Consider the following 10,255-nt stretch of genomic DNA (forward strand, 5'->3'; position numbering starts at 1 on the left):
AAAAAAAAAAAGTTCCCAGCTGAGAATGTTCTGGAGGGCTCCACCTGAGCACGTGCATGGTTTCTTCTCAGATGCCCCAAGACTCGGTGTACCTGACAGGTGGCTGGTGCCCAGGGTCCCTCCTATACGCAGACCCTGTGAGGGACCTTCAGTTCTCAGCCCTCACCCCACCTCCAGGGAACCCCAGATAAAGACCTCAGCCAGAGGCAACATCTGACCCCCAATCTCCTGTGAGAACGCCCAGGGGCAAGGGTAAAGGGTAGAAAAGTCTGGGGGCCCAGTGTGGTAGCCTGAGTGACTCACAAGGAGGGGTGTGGGCAGGGGTTAGGGAAAGACACGTTAAAGAAATTGAGAGAAAACAGCCTCCCTGCTCAGCTGGGAAGCTGCTCCTCCTGCAATGCAGCTCTAATTGAATTTCTCTGTTAACAATGGAAACACATTGCTGCCAGGCCTCTCTCCCTCTTTCTGATAAGCCAATGACCCGAGGGAAATTGGGGTCAGGAGGAGGAGAAATTGGAAACAAACAGTCTTTTCTCACTCCTGGGACACTGGTTTTGGCCAAGGGCCAGCAGGCTAGAGAAGGAAGGCTGCTATCTGAGGACTTCTGGGTCCTCAGAAGGTCTGAGCCCTGCCCGAGCAGCCCCGGTCCCTGGGTCCTGGAGTGGCCGAGGGCAGGGGGCTTGGTCCATTCTTGAGAGGGGTCTTCCCAGCCCAGATGGTACAGAGCTGGTCCCAACATCCATCACAGGCCACCCTCCTCTTGGGCCACCCCCTCACCTTTGCCAACATTTCTCCCTATGGCCAGGGCAGCCCCAGCTCACCCCAGGGTAACTACAGAGCACCTTGAACATGCTTTGGACTCAAACAGCCACAGAAGGAGGACCTATGACAAGCCCCTACCCCTGTGAGCCTCTGTTTGCTCATCCATAGAGTGGGAACGGTGGATGTTGGAAGATAATAATCCAGCATGTGGGAACCGCTTGCTAAGCCCAGGGGTCTATTATCATACTATGTAATGGCTGTAATTATATTGTTAATAGCTGCTATTATATTATCACATGTCAGGATCCACTTGCTAACCCCCAACAAGCTGAGCCAGATCCTTCCTCACCCTTTTTACCCACAAAGCCCCTAAGGGCCGACCTGTCTGCCCCACCCCTTCTGCCTCTGGTATTGGGAGGTCAGTCCCTGCTCCCAGAAGCTCCTCTGTGCCCTGATCTCTGAAACGATATGAAGCCCCTTTAGGGACATTTTTGTAAGTCACTCCAGGGAGACAGGCCTTGGGTGACAAAGTATAAAGAGTGGAAGTGCTAAGAACCTACTCCGTGCCTTCAGGGGATATAAACTGAGCTCCCTGGGGGTCCCCCAGAGGGTTGCCCCAGTGTCTGCTCTCATCAGGATGGGCTGGGGGGCTCTATGTGGCCCTTGGACCTGGCTATCCACACCTCCCACCCCCAGGCCTGCCCGCCATGGAGGTTCGCATCAATGTCTCGAGGCAGCAGGTGGAGAAGGTGTTTGGGCTGGAGGAATACTGGTGCCAGTGCGTGGCCTGGAGCTCCTCAGGCACCACCAAGAGTCAGAAGGCTTACATCCGCATTGCCTGTGAGTCCAGGGCTTGGCCCTCAGGTGGGGGTGGCCCAAGGGTGTCACCAGGGAAAGGTGCCTGGTCAAGAAAGCCTCAGATCCTGTGTTGATGGGTGGAGGAAGTACCTATGCACACTGCCCAGCCACCCCTGTAACCCCTGGGCACTTGGCGCTTCCTCCTACCATGTGTCATGGCCCCTGGGAGACCAGGGGACAGGCTGGCTGGGCTGACCAGGCAAGAGGCATTCAGGCTGGAGGACAACTCTTGTTTTTCTCCCAGATTTACGCAAGAACTTCGAGCAGGAGCCACTGGCCAAGGAGGTGTCCCTGGAGCAGGGCATTGTGCTGCCCTGCCGCCCGCCAGAGGGCATCCCCCCGGCCGAGGTGAGAGGGACTCCCAGGCTTGGGTCCTGCCTGCCCAGCACCCCAGGCTGACCCCCCAGGGGCCACTATCGCTCCGGGCAGGGCCAGCGTGGGCAGGCAGTGCAGCAGCATGGCTTCGTTTCGCAGGTGGAATGGCTCCGGAACGAGGACCTGGTGGACCCGTCCCTGGACCCCAACGTGTACATCACGCGGGAGCACAGCCTGGTGGTGCGACAGGCCCGCCTGGCCGACACGGCCAACTACACCTGCGTGGCCAAGAACATCGTGGCACGCCGTCGCAGCACCTCCGCTGCTGTCATCGTCTACGGTGGGCCCCGGTGCCAGCAGGGCGGAGGGAGAGGCACAAAAGGTCTCCTCAGGGCGGCACTGTGGCCAGCTCCCCAGGGAGCCACGGCTGGGTGGGCCAGATGAGGACTGACCGGGAAGGGCAGGGAGCTCGCTGTGGCTTTTGAGGAGCTGAGGGGCAGGTCTGGGAGAAGGTGTGGGGTGGGGTGGCCGTCATCTGTGGCCAGATTGTTCCTTGGCTTACTTGTGAGTATGGGGGCATGGTGCAGAGGGAAGTGAGGGGACAGAGGGAGTCTAGGAAAGGCAACCCTGAGTGGGAAGTAGTGTCCTGGGCACCCCCAGGAGCAGGCAGAGGGAGCGGGTGCGGGAGTTGCCCCTGTGAGAGGCGGGGGTCTGAACGGAGGTCCCGGGAGCTGCAGTTAGGGCGGGCTGCCCTGGGCATCCGCAGTGCTGACTGGCAGAATGGACTGTGGAGCAGGCGCTGCCAAGGGTTAGTGGGCAGAGAATGGCCTCCCCCCCAGGGCTTCCCTCCCAGCACAGCCGCAGCCCCTGTGCCCTTCCGCCCTGGCCCTGGGCCAGTGTGTCTGAGGAAGCCCCCCGCTCCCTGACCCCGGTCCTTCTCTGTCCGGCCAGTGAACGGTGGGTGGTCGACGTGGACCGAGTGGTCCGTCTGCAGCGCCAGCTGTGGGCGCGGCTGGCAGAAACGGAGCCGGAGCTGCACCAACCCGGCGCCTCTCAACGGGGGTGCCTTCTGTGAGGGGCAGAATGTCCAGAAAACAGCCTGCGCCACCCTGTGCCCAGGTACCAGTGGCCGCCGCCTCCCGCATCGCTCCTCACTACACCATCTCCGCGCCCTGGCTCCATCTCGCCCACCAGCCTGCCCCCCATGGCTCCATCCCACCTGCCCCCACACACGGCCAGGCTCAGTGCGAGGCTGGGATGGGGTTCAGTGTGATGGAGGCAGCACTCCATCCATGTCCGGCTCGGCCTCAGCAGAGGGGCTGAGTCCCAGGGCCTGAGGTACAGTCAGGACAGGTACAGTAAGTGTGGGGCAGGGGCTGCAGGAGGGCCATGGTGGGACCCAGAGCCCACACTGCCCCAGGGCCAGGACGGCCCCTAGTGTGGGTAGAGCTAAGTAGGCCAGTATCATGTGCCTCCCTCCATTAGCATGCGTCATCCAGGCCAGCTGGACACCATAGGGCGTGCAGACCAGCGGGACTAGCCCTGGCCTTGCACCTAGAGCCTGGGCTGACCCCCCAGGCTGACCGCGCCATCCCCTCTCTGTGTCTGTCTTGCATCTAGTGGATGGCAGCTGGAGCCCGTGGAGCAAGTGGTCGGCCTGTGGGCTGGACTGTACCCACTGGCGGAGCCGTGAGTGCTCTGACCCAGCGCCCCGTAACGGAGGCGAGGAGTGCCGGGGTGCTGACTTGGACACCCACAACTGCACCAGCGGCCTCTGCATGCACAGTGAGTCCTCGCCACCAGAACTGGTCCTGCCCAGCCCTGGAAAGGCACTGACTGGCTAAGGGAGTCAGTCCCCTGCCAGAGGCTCAGGACCCTCAGGGACCCCCCGTCATCCTTAACACACCCACACATGCTCCCCTGCACCCCGCAGTACCTCCTTCACCTGTCCCAAGATGATCATACATTTGAGCCTTTGCCTTTCCGGGCACACGCGGCCCCAGGATCCACTCACAGGCCCCTCCCCCACGGCTCCTGCAGCTTTGCCTGCTCCAGGTTCCCCAAATGCACATGCAAGTCCTGTGGGGACACCCGGCTTGTGAGGCCTGTTAATTACAAGGCCATAACTAACAATTAAAGATCTCTGTTGGATTTTTTTCTCTAGAACACACCCTCCCCCATTCTTTCAATTAAAAACCTAATTATCTGTGTCAATTCCTTTCTGATGGACATTTCTTCCATTATGCAAAGCCCTTCTAAAGTCAATACAGCTTCCTCCAGGCAGTCAATCACCCTTCCCAGGCCCTGCCCTGGGCCTGGAGAGGCTGACTAGGAGAAGAGCCCTGGCAGGGACCTGCCAGGAACCAGATTGGCAGACCCCCCCAGGAAGCAGATCCCCTGCTTTGGGGATGTGGGGAACTCCTCCCAGCCCCAGCTGCCCTGGTCCCCAGAAGAGCAGGGTTCCTCCTAACAGCCCGGCCCCAGGCCCTCCTGGGAAGTGTCTCTTCCCCTCCGTTCTCCAGCAGCAGCAACCTCAGCCTGAATGGAGCCAATGAGGGATGCGACTTGCTCCAAATGACACAGCAAGGTGGTGGCAGATGCAGGGCTGGGTGCACCCTTGCCGACCCCATGCTCCTTGCTAGCATCCACTGTCCCACTCATGCTGATGCCCAAGGAGTGGGGGCCTCATCCTCCTAGGGTGGAGACCTCTGCCCTGTCCTTCCAGGCCCCCTGCACCCTGCTCCTCCCAAGGCTGTGCTGTCTCCCATAGCCACTTCCGGGCCCGAGGACGTGGCCCTCTACGTGGGCCTCATCGCTGTGGCTGTGTGCCTCCTCCTGCTGCTGCTCGTCTTAATCCTAGTTTATTGCCGCAAGAAGGAGGGGCTGGACTCGGACGTGGCCGACTCGTCCATCCTCACCTCAGGCTTCCAGCCCGTCAGCATCAAGCCCAGCAAAGCAGGTGGGGTGTTCCGGCGCCCAGCACTCCTGCCTGGGGCCTCCACACCAGGGGTCGCCCAGACAGGGCCATCCCATTGCCATTCCCTGAGTCTGTCTTTATCCCGCAGATAACCCCCATCTGCTCACCATCCAGCCAGACCTCAGCACCACCACTACCACCTACCAGGGCAGCCTGTGTCCCCGGCAGGATGGGCCCAGCCCCAAGTTCCAGCTCACCAACGGGCACCTGCTCAGCCCGCTGAGTGGTGGCCGCCACACGCTGCACCACAGCTCACCCACCTCTGAGGCCGAGGACTTCGTCTCCCGCCTGTCCACCCAGAACTACTTCCGCTCCCTGCCACGTGGCACTAGCAACATGGCCTATGGGACCTTCAACTTCCTCGGGGGCCGGCTGATGATCCCTCATACAGGTGGGAAGGGCCCCAGAGTGCTCCGGGGGCTCTAAGAGGCAAGACTAGCCTCCGTGTTCCTCATGAAGGAGAGCGGGACAGCCCCGATGTTCTTCCTGTGCTGCCCAGCCTCACCCCAAGTGCCGAGCCAGGCCAGCAGGAAAGTGGGTCAAGTTTGGGAGAGGACCCAGCGCAGCTGGCAGTGGGGCCAGCATGGAGGCTGTGGCCCAAGCTGTCTCCCTTCTGTGGCCTAGGGCACAAGATTCTGTTGTTCTTGTCCACGGTCAGCCAGCCTGTGTGTGCGGGCTCCATGCAGGCCCTGGGCTCCTAGGTGGAGCAGGTGGAGAGACAGCAGAGGACAAACACCTGGTCAGGGGGCTCCTCCACTCACCACCTCATGTAAACCCCTCTACCAGGGTCCCTGAGACACCTTGATAGAGACTCTGGGGACCCTTTCCATGGTCACCTTTCGGGGAAGCACCGCAGCCTCTGGTGTGGCTGAACCACTCCCACCCTTAAATTCTCTGTGCCCTCGGCTTAGATGACCACACGTGGCCCTGATTTTCTGGCCCCTCTCTCGCTGCTCCGGGTACCTATTCCCTAAATATAGGTGTTCATCAGAGCTCCCTCCTAGCGCTCTCTCCCACTCTGTGGCTTTAATCGCCATGTCTGTGCGATTACTCCCACTCCTCCATCCCCAGCCACCGTTCTGGGTGACAGAATCGTACACCCAGCTGCCTCCTGGGCAGCTCCATCTGGATGTCTCACAGCACCTCTGATTCCTTGTGCCTAAAACAGCACCGTCTCCCACCCTCCCCCAGAACCTCCTGCTTCTCGGCTTTCCCCACCTCAGGGACAGCACAGTGGAGTTGTTGGAGCCAGAAACTGGAGGTCACCTTGACCTCCTGCTCTTCTTCACTTGCCTCCCTCATCTCTACACCAGCTTCAGTCGCACACCCATCCCGTCGTTCTTCCTCCTCAGCTGCTCGTGCATGTTCCTGCATCTCGTCTTTCCCGCTGCCTCGCCACACCTACCCATCTGGTTCACAGCTCCTAGCATTCACCCAGTGAAGCCACACTTCATCATGGCCCTCCCTTGCTTGAACCCTTTCTGGGGCTCCCCAATGCCCCCTTCAAAACCCACATGACAAGGCCACAATGGCCTGTCCCCTGCTGGCCAGCTACAGCAGCCTCTCCCCTCCCAAGCACGCTTCTCCTGCACATGGCAGCCGATGGGCACTCAGCACCCCACGCACACCATGCTGCCCTCTGCACACAAGAGTCCCTCTCCCCCACCCACCGGCTCTTACCCTGGCAGCCCTCCCTCTCTGTGCCTCATGTCCCTGCCACAGGGCTGCCAGGGTGATGACATGAGATGGGCCATGCCAAGCTCTTAGGAAGGGGCAGGCGCACAGTGGGTGCTTGGTGACCATCGGTGGGGTAGGGGAGCTGCAGCTCCCCCTTGCTCTCCCCCAGCACCCAGCACCCAGCACCTTTTACTGCCATCCCTTCGTCTTTCTCCTCGCTGGGCTGGGCACTTCATGAGAGCAGGGCTCGTGGTTTTCCCTCACCTTCCTGAGTACCTGTACATGACGTGAGCATTCATTGAACGAGAATGGGGGTGTGTGAACCTCTGCCATGGAGAGCATTCATGCGCACATCTCTGGGACTGTCACCAACACTGTAGGCTGTACCAGGGGGCAGTACAGGCTGGTGAAGGAAGTGGTAGCAGTAAATATGCCATCACTGGCTCCCCTCTCCCGGGTTTTAGGTCACAGGAAGTGGTGACTTTCCATCGGGCCTGCCTGCTCACCCACTCTGGAGAGCATGCCTGTGCTTTGGGACTTGGTGGGGTAAAGTCATAGAATTTCTTCCCCTCTTCCTAATGTAGGGGCTCCCTATCCTAAAAGGGCAGGAAGGTGGGGCACGAACACCCCTCGCCATCCCCAGAGCAACTCCCCTGCCCCTGTCCACGTGTGTCCTTCCCCACTGCCTCTTCCCTGGCACCACTCCCCGCTCAGCAGGCACTTTCTGATGCTGCTCCTGTAAGATGCTGGGACAGGTGACTCAATGGCTCCCAGACCAGGGAGGGCTACTAAAGTGGGAAAGGTTGTTAAAGGCCCGGCCAATGCCAAGTGAGGAGCAAAGTCCTACCGGGCGGCTGAGAGTGGCTATCCCTGGAGGTGGCTGGGGCGGATGGAGGCAAGGGAAGCATGAGAGGGCAGGAGGACGGGGCACCCAGGTAGACGCTTGTTCGGGGCAGTGGTACCAGAAAGGCGAGTACACATCACAGGCTGGGCTGGAGATACTGCTGGAAAGGTACTAGGGGCCAGAGGTGAAGGGCCTAAAGTGCCAGGCCAGGGAGCTGGACTTTATCTCGGAGGCAGGGAAGGTAGATACAGCATACCTGGCAATTTTTGTTCCAGCATTTTCTGTGCCCGGGCTAACTGGGCATGTTTTGCCCATCTGAATTCCCTCAGCCTCTCTTGGGGTCACTGTGATTCAGTTTCATGCCTGTGTGTGTGCAGTTGAATATCCTGGCAGTCCCTGTGGCACCTCTGTCCCCAGGCCAGGCCAGCATCCGTTAGTCCTCAAAGGGAGGCCCGTGTAGGGGCTGGTGGAGCAGGGCGTTTGGTGTCTTTGGTGGTAAGCCCTGGCCCCCCTCCTGCTCTGTCACAGGGATCAGCCTCCTCATCCCCCCAGACTCCATACCCCGTGGAAAGATCTACGAGATCTACCTCACGCTGCACAAGCCGGAGGATGTGAGGTGTGGGCGTGGGCCCTGCTGGGGCTGGGCAGGTCCTGCCCCCTGCCTGCGGTCACCTCGAAGCCCCCTGCCCACTCACTGTGGGGTCTGGTCTGGCCCTGGCTGAGGGAGGGCCGGGGATCAACTGCCTATAAGCTCTGTGAAGCCTTGCCCCCACCCTAGGTGCCCCTGCCCTGCCCTGCCCTGCCCTACCCTGCCCGGTTCCAGGACAGTCCACTGATGCCTTTCCCTCCCCACCTGTATTTCCCCACTTGAGGTTGCCCCTAGCCGGCTGTCAGACCCTGCTGAGTCCCATCGTTAGCTGCGGGCCCCCTGGTGTCCTGCTCACCCGGCCTGTCATCCTCGCCATGGACCACTGTGGGGAGCCCAGCCCTGAGAGCTGGAGTCTGCGCCTCAAAAAGCAGTCCTGCGAGGGCACCTGGGAGGTGAGCAGGGACAGCCCCACTGCCCACACAAGGGAGTCAGCGCAGGGCTCCAAGTGGAGCCCGGCTTCCCAACTGGCCCTTGAGTCATGTCCCTGTCCCCAGTCTCTGGCCACCCCTGCACTTGGCCTTGAGCTAACCCATCAGGCTCTGCCCGCAGGACGTGCTGCACCTGGGTGAGGAGGCGCCATCCCACCTCTACTACTGCCAGCTGGAGGCCAGCGCCTGCTACGTCTTCACCGAGCAACTGGGCCGCTTTGCCCTGGTGGGAGAGGCTCTCAGCGTGGCTGCTGCCAAGCGCCTCAAGCTGCTTCTGTTCGCCCCCGTGGCCTGCACCTCCCTGGAGTACAACATCCGAGTCTACTGCCTGCATGACACTCGCGATGCACTCAAGGTACTGCCCCTGCCCCCTGCCTCCTGCAGGAAAGCTCCCTGGCACTGAGGGCTGAGCGCCTCTGGGGGAGGGGTGGCAGCTGGGGTCCTCCCCCAGGCTCGGCTGACACCTGGGACACTGCTACAGGAGGTGGTGCAGCTGGAGAAGCAGCTGGGAGGACAGCTGATCCAGGAGCCTCGTGTCCTGCACTTGAAGGACAGTTACCACAACCTGCGCCTGTCCATCCATGATGTGCCCAGCTCCCTGTGGAAGAGCAAACTTCTCGTCAGCTACCAGGTGAGGGTGCTCAAGGTCCTGGAGTGGGCACACCTGCTGCTGGGCACACCTGATGCCGCTCCTCTGCCCCCCTCCCCCAGGAGATCCCCTTTTATCACATCTGGAATGGCACTCAGCAGTTTCTGCACTGCACCTTCACCTTGGAGCGTGTCAGCCCCAGCACCAGTGACCTGGCCTGCAAGGTGTGGGTGTGGCAGGTGGAGGGCGATGGGCAGAGCTTCAGCATCAACTTCAACATCACCAAGGTGGGCAGGAGGGGCATCGGCACTGCCATAACCCACACCACCAGCACGACTGCCCCCAAGCCTACCCAGCCATCTCCTCCTGGAAACCAGATGCTGCTTGGCAGCTTCCACCAAGTATCAGGGGAGAGGTGCAGGTGCAAACACAGACAGATGCACACAGATGCCATGGGACTTGGGGAGGGGTCAGGAGGGGATGTGGGAGCAGCAGGAAGGAAAGGTGGAGCAGCCTGAGCTCTGGACCTCCCCGAGAAGGGACGTCATACTGGGCCTCGAAGGGTCAGTAAGAGTTAGGCAGCATGGTGTGCCTAACTCCATGCCCACTGAGGGAAGGGCATCTCTGGCAGCAGGAACTGAGTGCAAATGCAAGGACATGGGCGGTGAGAGTATACAGTGACTTCTGAGTGGTCAGCAGAGGCTGGACAGGGGTGACCTGGGGAGGGCTGGTGGGAGAGAGGATGAAATGAGGCCAGATTTCTCTCTGGCTGTGTAACTGCACCTCTGAGCCTTGGACCCCTCTCAGTGCCCATGTGCCACCATGTTCTGGGGTGGTTTAGATGCTCCTCCAGGGGGAGGTGGCAGCTGGCCTGGATCAGGGAAAGTCCTAACAGTTATCTCCACTTCTTCGTGCCCCCAGGACACGAGATTCACTGAGCTGCTGGCTCTGGAGAGTGAAGGGGGGGTCCCAGCCCTAGTGGGCCCCAGTGCCTTCAAGATCCCCTTCCTCATTCGGCAAAAGATCATTACCAGCCTGGACCCACCCTGTAGCCGGGGTGCTGACTGGCGGACTCTGGCCCAGAAACTCCACCTTGACAGGTGGGTGGGAGATGGGAAGGGAGGGGCTGCAAAGGCCACCTGCAGTCCAGCTGGGC

The 10,255-nt window shown here is 60.7% G+C and overlaps 1 protein-coding gene across 2 annotated transcripts in view; it reads left to right on the forward strand.

Annotated features, from left to right (window-relative positions):
- The window catches only part of UNC5A (unc-5 netrin receptor A), a 59,645-nt gene that overhangs the window by 48,078 nt on the left and 1,312 nt on the right, over window positions 1-10,255 (forward strand). The window contains exons 3-15 of one of the 2 annotated variants that reach the window (XM_019655644.1): window positions 1,459-1,602; window positions 1,865-1,968; window positions 2,095-2,275; window positions 2,887-3,054; window positions 3,556-3,720; window positions 4,706-4,894; window positions 5,001-5,303; window positions 7,962-8,049; window positions 8,306-8,474; window positions 8,632-8,865; window positions 8,992-9,141; window positions 9,222-9,386; window positions 10,021-10,199. In XM_019655644.1, coding sequence (XP_019511189.1) covers window positions 1,459-1,602; window positions 1,865-1,968; window positions 2,095-2,275; window positions 2,887-3,054; window positions 3,556-3,720; window positions 4,706-4,894; window positions 5,001-5,303; window positions 7,962-8,049; window positions 8,306-8,474; window positions 8,632-8,865; window positions 8,992-9,141; window positions 9,222-9,386; window positions 10,021-10,199 — 2,239 coding nt within the window. The remainder of the gene's footprint in view (window positions 1-1,458; window positions 1,603-1,864; window positions 1,969-2,094; window positions 2,276-2,886; window positions 3,055-3,555; window positions 3,721-4,705; window positions 4,895-5,000; window positions 5,304-7,961; window positions 8,050-8,305; window positions 8,475-8,631; window positions 8,866-8,991; window positions 9,142-9,221; window positions 9,387-10,020; window positions 10,200-10,255) is intronic. The other variant, XM_019655645.1, reaches the window with a different exon arrangement.

The sequence above is a fragment of the Hipposideros armiger genome, unplaced genomic scaffold (genome assembly GCF_001890085.2).
Source record: "Hipposideros armiger isolate ML-2016 unplaced genomic scaffold, ASM189008v1 scaffold_242, whole genome shotgun sequence".
NCBI classification, from domain to species: Eukaryota; Metazoa; Chordata; class Mammalia; order Chiroptera; family Hipposideridae; genus Hipposideros; species Hipposideros armiger.